Here is a 12,782-nt window from a genome sequence, read left to right on the forward strand (position 1 = left end):
TTACAAGGGACAGTATTCCTATTTTATTAAACAAAGCAACATGTATTTAGAAAACTGTTATTACAGAGGTGTCTGTCCTCCACATCCCTGGCCTTGACTAAGCCTTTTTCTTACAAACACCTGCTGGGACTGGAGCCCTTGCTCAGCATGTGTAAGGCCACTGGTTCTAGACCAAGCACCACAGGGGAAAATAATTTGTATACCTTTGAGGTAAATTCTACAAAAACAAGAGCATTAAGACACATGGTTTGTACCTTCAACATGGATGCCAAGGAGACTGCCCTGAGAATATTAAGGCAGCTAGCTCCCTTGGCTGCCACCCAGCTGCTGGGTATCTGTGGTCCAGCACTGTGACAAGGTAGAAAGACTATTGGAGGTGCTAACAAATCCTAGCCTGATAACATAGTTTTTAAGGCAATTTAGCTTTGGCTTGTTTGAACCTCCTGGCACTGACCCACGGTTTACAGATGGAGGCCACAAGTAGAATGTTGCCTTAGGCTACACAGATGACAGGAAGCTAAGCCTTCCACCAGCACAAACCCTGGCTCAGAACCAGTGTTTGTTTTATACCCAAATCAGATCCTCTCAGTTTCATCCCTCATTCTGAAGGGTATGAGACCTCATTTCAGGGGCCAGTGAAGGTAATCTAGAAGCAGGTTCGACCCAAGGAAAACAGGTAAATAATACTGAGAGGGAGAAGAGCTGCGACATCCACAGCACAGCCTGGTGGGCAGTCATCTGACTCCTGCTTACCAATCCTGCCACGGGTACAACAGGATCGGTTTCCACAGTGTGTGTGGTGTGTGACAACGTGTAACAACACCTGGTAAGAGATGCCTGGCTTGGCCCCTCCTGCTGTGGTGAGAGTGGGAACAGCTCTGGTCTTGTGAATGAAGGAGAAGCGGTCTCTCCCGTTAGGTATGTCCTGCCCTTTGAACCTTTCTCACTAGTTTTCTCTCCTGTGAGTAGCAGTCTACTTACTGATCATCCAGGAAATGCCTGGGAAGGAAGGACACAGATGTCTTTAGAAAGCAACTGGAATGACAGGTCCCAGTTTACAGGCCTAATTGGTTTTTGAGGGGGTGTGGTGAAGGGATTTGCAGGCCCAATCGGTTGTTTTATTGGGGTGTGGGAGGGAATTTCTTGGGGGCAGATAAGCCTGAAAACCGAGACAGGGAGAGAGCCGGTTTTCCTATTTATGGTGGGAAGCACACAACTGTGAACTAGCTTCTGACTGGAGCATGTCTGAAAAGATTGACATGGGAAAAGCGCCTCCCTGCGTTGGTTGTTCTTGTAGCTCTTTGAGTTTGAGAGCCTCCATCTAATCCCAAGAGGCCAAGCTAAGTTCCAGGATGCTCGCCCTGGTTTTAGTGTAGAAGATGAAGAAGCGAGAGGAGGACGCAGACCCTGACAAGAACCCTCTCAGGATTGAGGTGACAAGCTGAAGTGGCTGGAGAGAGCTGACTCAAATGGGAACTGCTGAGGAACCACTTGCCCCTGCAGGGAGACATTCACTGATCCTGTGTGCCTACTGTGTGCCAGGAGGTTCTAGGCGCTGCACGATGGTCTCCCAGACACAGGCAACGGGGTGCTCCTTTCAGGGACATGCACTATAAAGGCATCGTCGAGGGAGCAGGGGGCACAGGGGACAGCTGGAGACTAGCCTAGGAGAAGGAAACACGATCTCGCTTAGGTCAACCGGGGGATACTGATGGCCCCCTCCCAGAGGCGCAGGGCTGGGTAGAGCGGCTCCTGGAAGGCGGCGTGGAAGGTATGCAAGTGGCTCATGCCACCCGTCACGTCGTAGAAGGCCAGAACGCCGGCCTCGTAGTCCAGGAAGACGCCGAGCCGGTGGGGGTCGTGGCGGGGCCGCAGGCGGCTTCGCTGGCAGTCGTGGAAGGCCCAGTACTCCAGGTCGTAACGCTTTACGCACCACGACTCGCGGTTGCAGCCCAGGCGGGCGGCGGCGGTGTCTCCGCGGCGCCGCAGCGACGGGTAGGCCGCGCCCACCCACCAGCCCACGCCGGCCTCCTGCACGTCCACCTCCCAGTAGTGGCGTCCGGCTGCGAAGCCGTCGCGGCCCAGCACCTGACGCAGCGCGTCGAACCGCGGCGCGGGACGCGGCCCCAGGAGGCCCAGCAGCGAGCAGCGCACCGTCAGCCCGTCCGCCGACAGGCGCAGGCGCGCATGCATCGTGTCCGAGTCTAGCGTAGGCGTGCGCGCGTCTGCGGAAGGGGAGGGGAAGACAGCGGTCAGAAAACCCGGGCGGGGCCACGCGGGGCCCGCCCACCTCAGACTGCGCGTGCGTCTGCGGAGAGGGCGGGGCAAAGGCGGTCTAGTGGGCGGGACCGAAGAAGGCCCGGCTCGCTCTCCACGCCCTGGTCTCCACCCGTGCCAACCAAAGAGCTGTTGGACAGGGTGAGAGGGAAACTGAGGTTTATTACACGCTCTGTGAGGCTGGAGTTGGGATCATGGAGATTATTGCTAATTAAAAAAAAAAACCGAGCCGGGCAGTGGTGTAGCTCGCGCCTTTTAATCCCAGCACTTGGGAGATACTCTGCAGGCGGATTTCTGAGTTCGAAACCAGCCTGGTCTACAGAGTGAGTTCCAGGAGATAGCCAGGGCTATGCAGAGAAACCCTGTCTCTAAAAAACAAAAAACAAAATACCAAAAATAAATAAGTGAGTAAAAATAAATAAAAAAAATAAATCTTACTGCTGAGGCAGGTGGAGCACACCTTTAATCCCACAGGTTAGGAGACAGAGGCAGAGGTTCTGTGAGCGGGAGGCCCACGGAGTGAGGTCTACATAGTAGCCTGTTGCAGGACAGGCCGGGGTACATAAAGAGACCCAGTCTCAAAAACAGAAAGAAAGATAGAAAATCTTAAACTGTTAGGACTCGGTTGCACGTCCTCTGACCTTTTTATCCCTTAATTTTGAGGCTTATACTTGATCCTAGTATTGGTATCTTGCCTGGTATTGGTATACGTTGCTCTTAGGCAACTTACTTTTAAAAACTTAATGACATACTCATGACACATGCTTGAATCATATCAAACATATTTCAGTGGTGATACTAAGTTTGTGTGCGTGTTTATGGGCGTGAGTAGTTCTTTACGTGCACCTCAGTGTAATGTGAAGTACCAGCAGCGGCCAGAAGACAGCGCCAGATTCCCTGCAACTGGAGTTACAGTGGGTTGTGAGTCTCCCCGTGGGGTGTCGTGTACCAGAGCAATAAATGCTCTTAAACCACAGAGCCATCTCTCCCGTCTCTGAGGCTAGAGGTTTTCCTAAGCTAAAGAGTTAGAAGGGAAAACAGTTGCCATCCTTTCGGGGTAGTGGGAACACTAAGAAGGCTTCTAGAACTTTCAGTTTCTTGGTCGGAAGGAGGCAAAGGAACGTTTACTTCCTCTACTTCGGTGTGCTTCTCTTCAAAAGCATTTTAGTTTTCAAACGTTTCTTTAAAAAAAAAAAAGTGTGCCTAATGAAACCATTTTGAGAAATCACTCCTATAGATATGTAGCAAATAAGCATATTCATCCATTCATTTGGGTTTTTTTTGTTGTTGTTGTTGTTTCTGGGATTAAAGGCTTGTGCCACCACTGCCCGGCTCCATTCATTTGTTTAATGCACTAATTTAACAAATGGAACAGAATTGGTGGTTTCGAGCTGGGCCCTGCTAATGTAAGTTTGAAACTCACTTGGGCTACAGAGGAGAATAATTATGAATAGTTATCTTGTGTGAGTGTGTATGTTTTTAAAATCCTAATAGGGGCTGGTGAGATGGCTCAGCGGGTAAAGCACCAACTGCTCTTCCCAAGGTCCTGAGTTCAAATCCCAGCAACCACATGGTGGCTCACAACAATCCATAATGAGATCTGATGCCCTCTTCTGGTGTGTCTGAAGTCACCTACAGTGTACTTATTTATAATAATAACTGCCTCCCAAGTGCTGGGGTTAAAGGCGTGCACCACCACCGCCAGGCTAGAAACAGTCTCTTAACAGAAAGTTGTGGGGCTCATTTCCTGCCCCTCATCCACCTTTACTCCCACCCAACCTCCCTCTCCCATTCCCACTCCCGGTCTCACTTTTCAAGAAGAGAGCTCTCTCCGGTGAGGGGCTGGTTTTCAGCAAGGTGCCTGGTTTGGTCATGGAGGAGCTTGAAAGTTGGCAGTTTATGTCTGTAAGGAATTGGAATTGTGAGGTGTGAGGCAGCTTGTGTAGGCAGCACAGACAGACACCAAAGGGCGACAAAACTGGAGCCTAGCACATCTCTCCCAACAGTCACATGCAAATTTAGAAAATACAAACTTTGCGGTCAGAAGGGGCGTGCAGTGGTGGGAGGCATGCAGCTACTCATTGATGGACGGCCGGGTGAGCCTCAACTCAGCACTGAAGGACAGGTGGCAGTCTTTCCTGAAAGAAGGGCTGAGCCTGCAGGAAGGGGCACAGCAGGAAGTGTGTGTGTTGGTGTGTGTGTAGGGATGTGTGTGTTGGTGTGTGTGTAGGGATGTGTGTGTTGGTGTGTGTGTAGGGATATGTGTGTGTTGGTGTGTGTGTGTGTGTGTGTGTGTTGGTGGTGTTGGGTGACTGGAGCTGTGGATCAGCTGTTAAAAGTGATTGCTGTTCTTGCAGAGGGTCTGAGCTCAGTGCCCAGCTCCTATATACCAGATGATTCACAACCACCTGTAACTCCAGCTCCAGGAGAGCACATGCCCCGTCTCCCCTCTGCAGACACTGCACTTGTGTGCACACACCCATACACAGACACACAGATACATGCATAATTTTAAGAAAAGAAGGAAAGAAAGCCTAACTGATTGGAACTCTCGATAGCACTGATCCCTGGTGATGGGGGCTTTGTAAGCTCCTTCCTCCCAAGCATCTATAACTAACTGATGGTTTGTGGGGACAGAGAGAGTTTCCTCCCGGTGACGGGGGCTTTGTAAGCCCCTTCCTCCCAAGCATCTATTACTAACTGATGGTTTGTGGGGACAGAGAGGGTTTCCTCAGTGGCATAGCCATTGGCAAATGCCTAGAGTCCTCTAAATAACTTCTACCCATGCTCCTGTAAGGAGCTCTAACTAAATCCACACACACATTCACACACACTCATACACACACATTCACAAACACACTACACGTTCATATACACATGCACACAGACTGACACATACTGACACACACATTCACACACACAGACACTGTGACATACACACTCACATACATACTCACACATTCACACACACTCACCACACATACATTCAGACACACTCACACTGACACATACACACATTCACACATTCACACATTCATACATTCACACATTCACACGCTCACACACACACATGCTCACACACATTCCTATACACATATATATATTCACAGACTGACACACATACTCACCATTCCCACACTCTCACACACACTCATACTCACTCACACACACTCATACTCTCTCTCTCTCTCTCTCTCTCTCACACACACACATACACACACACTCGCAGACATGAAAGCAGAAGGGAGAACTAGTTAGGCAGAAGAAGAGAATCATTGGGAATGGGAGGGGGATAAGATAGAGTAATGGTGGGCGGTGGTGGCGCACGCTTTTAATCCCAGCACTTGGGAGGCAGAGGCAGGCAGATTTCTGAGTTCAAGGCCAGCCTGGTCTACAAAGTGAGTTCCAGGACAGTCAAGGCTACACAGAGAAACCCTGTCTTGAAAAGAAAAAAAAGAAAAAAAAAAAAAAAAGAAGAAGGAAGAGTAATGGGCGACTGCAGAGACAACTTATCCTTTAAGAGAGCTGGCTGAGGACCCATGTTCGATTCCCAGCACCCATATGTTGGCTCACAACAGTCTGTTTCAGAAGGTCTCGGGCCTTCTTTTGATCTCCTCAGGCAGTGCATACGAGGTGCACAGTCATGCATTCATGCAAAGCACTCATTAATATAAAATAAAAAAAAATGAATCTTAAAAGCAAGAGAGGATAATGCAAGACAATATGCCCAAAATATGTTATGTGAATGTGTAGAAAGTCATGATGAGACCTATTTTTATGTATAATTAATATATGCTAATAATGCATTTTAAAGAGTAAAATGTATCACTTACTCAAAGCCCAGCTAAGCCTGCAGAGAGGTTGGGGCCTGGGAAAGAGCAAAGGGTGGGGAGATTGTTCCAGCCAGAGGACACATTAGGAAGCACCTCCTAGGGGACCCCTGTCTGCCATGTATCTTGTCCAATAGACCTCCTTTATCACCATGGCCTGTGGATGATAATGGGGTAGACCTTGGCAAAGGCCTCACACCTCCCCACAATGCTGGAGTGACACTCTGTGTGAGATCTGCCTTGGGGAGCTAAACTTCTCACAGGGTCCTTCCCCTGCTTCACAAGGTTTCCTTTCTCTTGCTGATTCCCAAAGCCTGGCCTACCTTATGCTGGTTAATTTCCTGCCAGGCTGTCACGAGGTAGAGTTATTTGGGAAGAAGAGCCTCATCTGAGAAAACCTTACCATCAGCCACCATCAGATTGGCCTGTAGACAAGTCTGTGGGACATTTTCGTTGTTTGTTTGTATGGGCTTTTGTTTGTTCATTTGTTTTGTTTTGTTTACTTTCTTCTTTCTCTCTTTTTCTTTTCTTTCTTTCCCTTTCTTTTCTTTCTTTCCTCCTTCCTTCCTCCCTTCTTCTCTTTCTTTCTTTCTTTCCTCCTTCCTCTCTTTCTTTCTTTTTTGTGACAGGGTTTCTCTGTGTAGCCCTAACTGTCTTGGAACTCACTCTGTAAACAAGGCTCATCTTGAACTCAGATATCCTCCCTGCCTCTGTTCCCTGAAAGCTGGGATTAAAGGCACTACCACCACCTGGCTTTTGGGGGAGGGAGGGGATTGAGACAAGATTTCTCTATGTAACCCTGGCTGTCTGGTAACTTGCTATGTAGACCAGGCTAGCCTCAAATTCATAGAGATCCACCTGCCTCTGCCCCACTCCCCATACCAGGTGCTGGTACTGAAAGTGTGTGCCACCATGCTTTGCACTGGAGGACATTTTCTTGATTAAATATTTATGTAGGGGCACCCAGTCCATTGTGGGTGGTGTATCCCTGGGCAGGTAAGCCTGGGCGTGTAAGAAAGGCTGAGCAAGCCACGGGGAACATGGCAGTACGCAATTGTTCCTGCCTTGAGTTCATACCTTGTTTTTCCCCCAGTGATGGCCTATTAGCTGCAATGTGAAGTAAATCCTGTCCCCTGGCTGCCATTGGTCATAGAGTTTATCACAGCAATAGAAAGCAAACCAAGACATGCTCTTCTCATCCTCCTCGCCTCCCCCACCACCTTGCCCATTCCAGTGAGCTAATTCCTATTTACAGTCTCTTCGGCAAGCCCAGCAAGCTCACTCTCCAGTCCCCTCGGGACCTTTGCATTTGTTTTTGCCTCATGCTTGGAACACATTCCTCCAGGGATCACAGCAACAATTCGAACAGAGAACACTTAGGTGTATCTGATTGTGCCTGACCCTGGACAGCAGCCTTTCGAGCAGGGTCTCCGTTATACAGATTCAGAAACGGGGCCTAAAAACCAGGTACACTGGACCAGGTGGCAGAATAACTTCATAGCTGTGTGCTCACACACACACACACACACACACACACACACACACACACACACCCCGCCCTGAGCTTCCCGCCTTAGGTCTTCAGGGCCTACAAAAAGCCAATGGGGACTTTCTCAGACAGGTCTCCTCAGTGTCAGCTATAAAATGGCTCTTCATCTCTTCTCCTCTGGCTTTACCCCACAGTAGTTCCTTTGGCCCAAAACGCATGGTGACTGTCTTTCCCTCCCAGGGCTGTGAGCACCATGGGAACAGTGGCATGGAACAGGCATGAAGCCAGTGTGGAGAGGGGCTGATGAAAGAGATCAGTGTCGGGGACCTCTGAGGACCTGGTTTGCCACAGGCATCGTGGGCACTTTCAGAGCTGGATCTCAAATGCGGGCTGCCCTCCAGACATTTACTGTGTAGTTGAGGAGGGGCTCTTGTGTCCATCTCATAAAGCCCCAGGCAGGTCACCAGGGGAGGGCCTGGAAGGGGTAGGGCAGAAGCTGAGTGACAGGGAGGGGAATGAGCCAGTCAGTAAAAAGGCTCCTGGTGTGCAGCCACCTGCAGGGGTGGTGGGACTGGCCCTGGGCAGAGGAGCGGGGTAAGAGCTGGCAAGGTATTGCTGCAAGCAGCCCTGGAGGTGGTGGTTGGGGACAGAGAGAGAGAGAGAGAGAGAGAGAGAGAGAGAGAGAGAGAGAATGGGGCATGGTAATATACTGGGGAGACTCTGGTGGGTTGAAAGGTCAAGGCCAGTTCTCAAAATAAAGAGAGCTGGGGCTGTGCCTCTGGGCCAGAGTGCTTGTTTGCTTCATGTTTGAGGCCCCAGGTTCTATTTTCAAGTATTGAGGTTTGGGGGTAGGTTGGGCACTAAGCCAGGAGCATCCTGTGCTTTAGGTTGTCAGCTATCTCTAACCTTGAGCCAAAATATCCCCTTCCTTCCTTAAAGTTGCTTTTGTCAGGTGGACAATGCAGGGATCCAGGACTGGAGGTCGGTCTTAGGCTACTCACTTTCCTTTAGGCGAGTATCCATTGGTGTCTGTAATGTGTTCCCGATGGCTTCCATAAACTCCTTAAAGAAGTTCTTGACGGGCTCGAAGGACATGGGCACAGGGTGGCTCAGCTCCGAGGGGCTCATCTGCTGTCCCATCTCTGTCCTGGTGGCTATATATGCCTGTGTGGACGGGCACAGGGTCAAAATAGCTTCAGGGACTGCAAGCTGCATCTAGGCCTCTATTGCATACCTGGCCACTGTGGTCTGGTTGAGCTGTGCCACAGAGCAGAGCCCTGGGGAGACTGTGCAACTGGAGCTACTGGTGCCCTCTCCTCTCATGCTTCTTTCCCTTTATTTCTCTCTTCTTCCCTTTCTCTTTCTGCCCTTCTCACAGGGTGCCTAGGAGGGCCCCAGCCAAGAGGAATGACCAGGCCACAGCACTAAAATCCTGGCCATGGTGAGGGTCTGCCGCAGTACAGATGCACCTCCATATGTGGGGACCTGGGATCCATTCTGTTTTATTTTGTTTTGCTGGGGCAGGGTTCTATGGAGCTTAGGCTGACCTTGAACTCCTGATCCTCCTACCTCCACCTCCCAGATGCAGGATTTACAGGCACATATCACCAATCCTGGCCAGATGCAGGTTCTGAACCTACCAGAGTGTGAGCCCTGTGAGTCCCCCTTCCCCTAGCCCCAGGTCTACCAGAGGCCTTACTGCAGTATAGTAAATATCTGAGTTAAGATCATGTTTTGGTTGAGTAAGAATGGCCCCCATAAGCTCATATATTTGAATGCCTAGTCATTAGGGAGTGGCACTCCTTGAGAGGGATTAGAAGGTGTGGCCTTCTTGGAGGAAGTCTCACTGGGGGTTGGTTTTGGGGGTTTCAGAAACTCTTCTTCCTGCTGCCTGTGCATCTGCATGTGAAACTCTCAGTTACTTCTCTAGCATTGGTTCTGCCTGCATGCTGCCATGCTTCCTGCTATAATGACAATGGGGACTAAACTTCTGAAACTGTAAACCAGCCCCAATTAAATGCTTTCTGTTATAAGGTCGCTATGGTCAGCCGGGTGGTGGTGGCACACATCTTTAATCCCACCACTTGGGAGGCAGAGACATGTGAATCTCTTAGAGTTCGAGGTCCAGCCTGGTCTACAGAACTCACTCATTCCAGGATAGTGGAGGCTACAGCAAAAAAAAAAAAAAAAAAAATGTTGTCATGGTTACAGTGTCTCTTCACAGCAATGGAACACTAAGACAGTTCACAAAGTGCCTGCAACTTGGGGGCCCTGAGAAAGGCTGCTGTTAGGAATATTTATAGTTCAAGATATACATTAATTATCCTGGCAATGTGTACTTCCTGACCACCTGTGTGGTAATAATGAAGTGTACCCAATGGCCTGGGACATCTCTGTGTACTCCCCGGTGTGTAAAGATGGTGTTCAATGCCGCAGTGATGCAGGGGCAATATGAGTAGCAGGTGGTAGCTTGAGATAAGGGAGTCCAGCCATACCTGCAGCAGCTGAACAGGGTTGGGCTCCTGGCTGATGCCCCACACCCTGGTTGAGAACTCATCCATGACCTCAATTTGCTTCTCACAAGACTCGGCTTGCTCCCTGTACACCTGGAGGGTGAGCTGTGTGTTTTTATCGATGAATTTTTTGGCCAGTACTTCCTCTTCATCAAGGAGTAGTCTGAGTTCTGTGAATTTCTGTGTCAGCCAGGCTTTACTTGAGTCTGCATAAACCTTCAGGAAGAAAACAAAACACAAAACAGTCAGCCGTAGACACGACATTTGCTAACCAGGACGTCTGGAACGGAAAACAACTTCTACAGAATGAGCCCAGCAAGGTGGCCCTGTCAAAGCAAGAGGCCACTCGTAAAAAAGAAACTTTCTATAAGCACTGGCAAATGGTTTTGAGACGAGGTTTCTCTGTGTAGCTCTGGCTGTCCTGGAACTCACTCTGTAGACCGGCCCTTGGACTCACAGAATACCTGCTTCTGCCTCTTGAGTACTAAGATTAAAGGTGTGCAGCACCTCATCCAGCTAAAGAGCCTTCCTGCCTCCTTCCTTCCTTCTTCCCTCCTCCTCCCCCTCCCCCTCCCTCCTCCTCCTCCTCCTCTTCCTCCTCCTCCTCCTCTTCTTGTTAAACAATGTCTTTCTTGGTAGCCCAGGTGGCCTCTAACTCCCAATTCCTCTGCATCAGTTTCCTTCCCGAGTGCTGGGATTGAAGGTATGTAGCATCATGCTTGGCTTAACGTTCCCTTTATGAGCAGGGCATGTAGCACAGTTGGTAGACAGCTTTCCTGACATGCACCATGCCCTGGGCACACAGGATATGGTGGCACACCCCAAGAAGGAGGAGGCAAGAAGATCAGAAGTCAAAGTTGTCCTCGACTACACAGGAAGTTCAAGGTCAGCCTGGGTCTCAGGAGCTCTTGTCTGAAAACAAAAGCAAAAATCCTTTTTTAAAGTCAGGGGTGGATAGCAAAATGTCTAACAATAAAAAGAGCAAAGCTGCAAAAGACCTTGGAGTGTAGTTCGTTGGTAGAGAGCTTGTTGGGTATGCAGGAGGCCCCGGGTTTGCTCCCCAGCATCTAACTTAGAGTATAAAATGATACTGAGACACACAAAGGGCCTTAACCATTGCCTCCTCTTATGGGGACTACTCGGAAAAACATATGAAAAGACTTCTGTGCTGAGCCTCTGAGAGAGCGTTTATACTTGGACGATAGTTGGGCTCCGTTTCCAGAGTAGTCCACTCAAGTTTGCTAATTATAGAAATCGTGTTATAATCACACAATACAAACTACAAAGGGATCAAAGAATGCAGTGTTTTGTTTTGATACATGTTACAGCATGGATGAACCCTGAAGACACAATCCTAAGTGAAATAAAACAAATTAAAAACCGCAGCTGCCCTTTAGAGGCAGATGCCAATGCCCAGTGACAGGAAGTAGGGAGGAGGTGACTAGAGGCTGAGAAGGGGCCTGGGTAATGACTGCTTAATGGCTTCTGTTTCCTTTTTTTTTTTTTTTTAAAAAAAACATAGTGATCTAAAAAGAAATTGTAGTATGTGACTGTTATGGTTTGTACACGCTTGGCCCAGGGAGTGGCACTATTAGTTGTGGGCTTGTTGGAGTAGGTGTGTCTCTATGGGTGTGGGCTTGAAGACCCTCATCCTAGCTGCCTGGAAGTCAATATTCTGCTAGCAGCCTTCAGATAAAGATGTAGAACTCTTAGCTTCTCTTGTACCAAGTTTGCTCGGATGCCACCATGTTCCTGCCTTGATGATAATGGACTGAACCTCTGAACCTGTAAGCCAGCCCCAATTAAATGTTGTTCTTGCAAGAGTTGTCTTGGTCATGGTGTCTCTTCACAGCGGTAAAACCCTGGGTACACTCTTGTAAGAGTACAGATGGGGATAAAGGCATCAATCAACTCTGGCACTGGAGCTACAGGTGGCTGGGAGCCACCTGGCACAGGTGCTAAGGACAAATCTCAGGTCTGCCACTAAGCCCTGTCTCCAGCTCTGTTTTCAGTTTCTTTCTTTTTTTTTCTTTTTTCTTTTTTTTTGGTAGTTGTTGCTAGGTGGTATTCTTTGTTTGTTTGCAATAGGATATATACCCTTGCTGGGCCTGGAGCTTGATATACACTCCAGGCTGGTCTTGAACTTATGGCTATCCTGTCTTTGAAACAAGGGCTCCAGACTTAAGATCAGTCAGTCCCCTGACCTTAGCACAAGGTCATGATATAAGAACCATTTAGGCTATAAAACTCAACACACACACACACACACACACACACACACACACACACACACACACACACACACAGAGAGAGAGAGAGAGAGAGAGAGAGAGAGAGACAGACAGACAGACAGACAGACAGACAGACAGACAGACAGACAGAGACAGAAGAATAAGGAAGTTGGCTGCCAGTGTGGGTCCCATGGAGTCAAAGTGAAACTGGATTCCACACTGAACTGAGTTTGGAGTTGGCTGGGCTGGGTAGGGCTGGTGGTGGAGTGAGCCCCTGTGGTGCCTACCTAGAAGTGCCTAAGGACTACCTGCTAGAAAGTACCTGGCCATCTAGGAAGCTGGGTGACGGGAGGGTGAGGCATTTAGTGCATGAGATGCTGCCTGCTCTGTGACCTCCACCTTCTGGGCCTCTCAGGAGGGAAGGAAGAGGGGCCTTTGAGGA

The 12,782-nt window shown here is 49.2% G+C and overlaps 1 protein-coding gene across 1 annotated transcript in view; it reads right to left on the reverse strand.

The window, feature by feature from the left end:
• The window catches only part of Trim14 (tripartite motif containing 14), a 21,811-nt gene continuing 9,029 nt past the window's right edge, over positions 1–12,782 (reverse strand). The window contains exons 3-6 of the mRNA XM_031377337.1: positions 10,092–10,325; positions 8,598–8,760; positions 4,088–4,180; positions 1–2,225 (exon numbers count right to left, since the gene is read on the reverse strand). Coding sequence (XP_031233197.1) covers positions 1,690–2,225; positions 4,088–4,180; positions 8,598–8,760; positions 10,092–10,325 — 1,026 coding nt within the window. The 3' untranslated portion in view covers positions 1–1,689. The remainder of the gene's footprint in view (positions 2,226–4,087; positions 4,181–8,597; positions 8,761–10,091; positions 10,326–12,782) is intronic.

This window comes from Mastomys coucha, unplaced genomic scaffold (assembly GCF_008632895.1).
Source record: "Mastomys coucha isolate ucsf_1 unplaced genomic scaffold, UCSF_Mcou_1 pScaffold18, whole genome shotgun sequence".
Taxonomy (NCBI): Eukaryota; Metazoa; Chordata; class Mammalia; order Rodentia; family Muridae; genus Mastomys; species Mastomys coucha.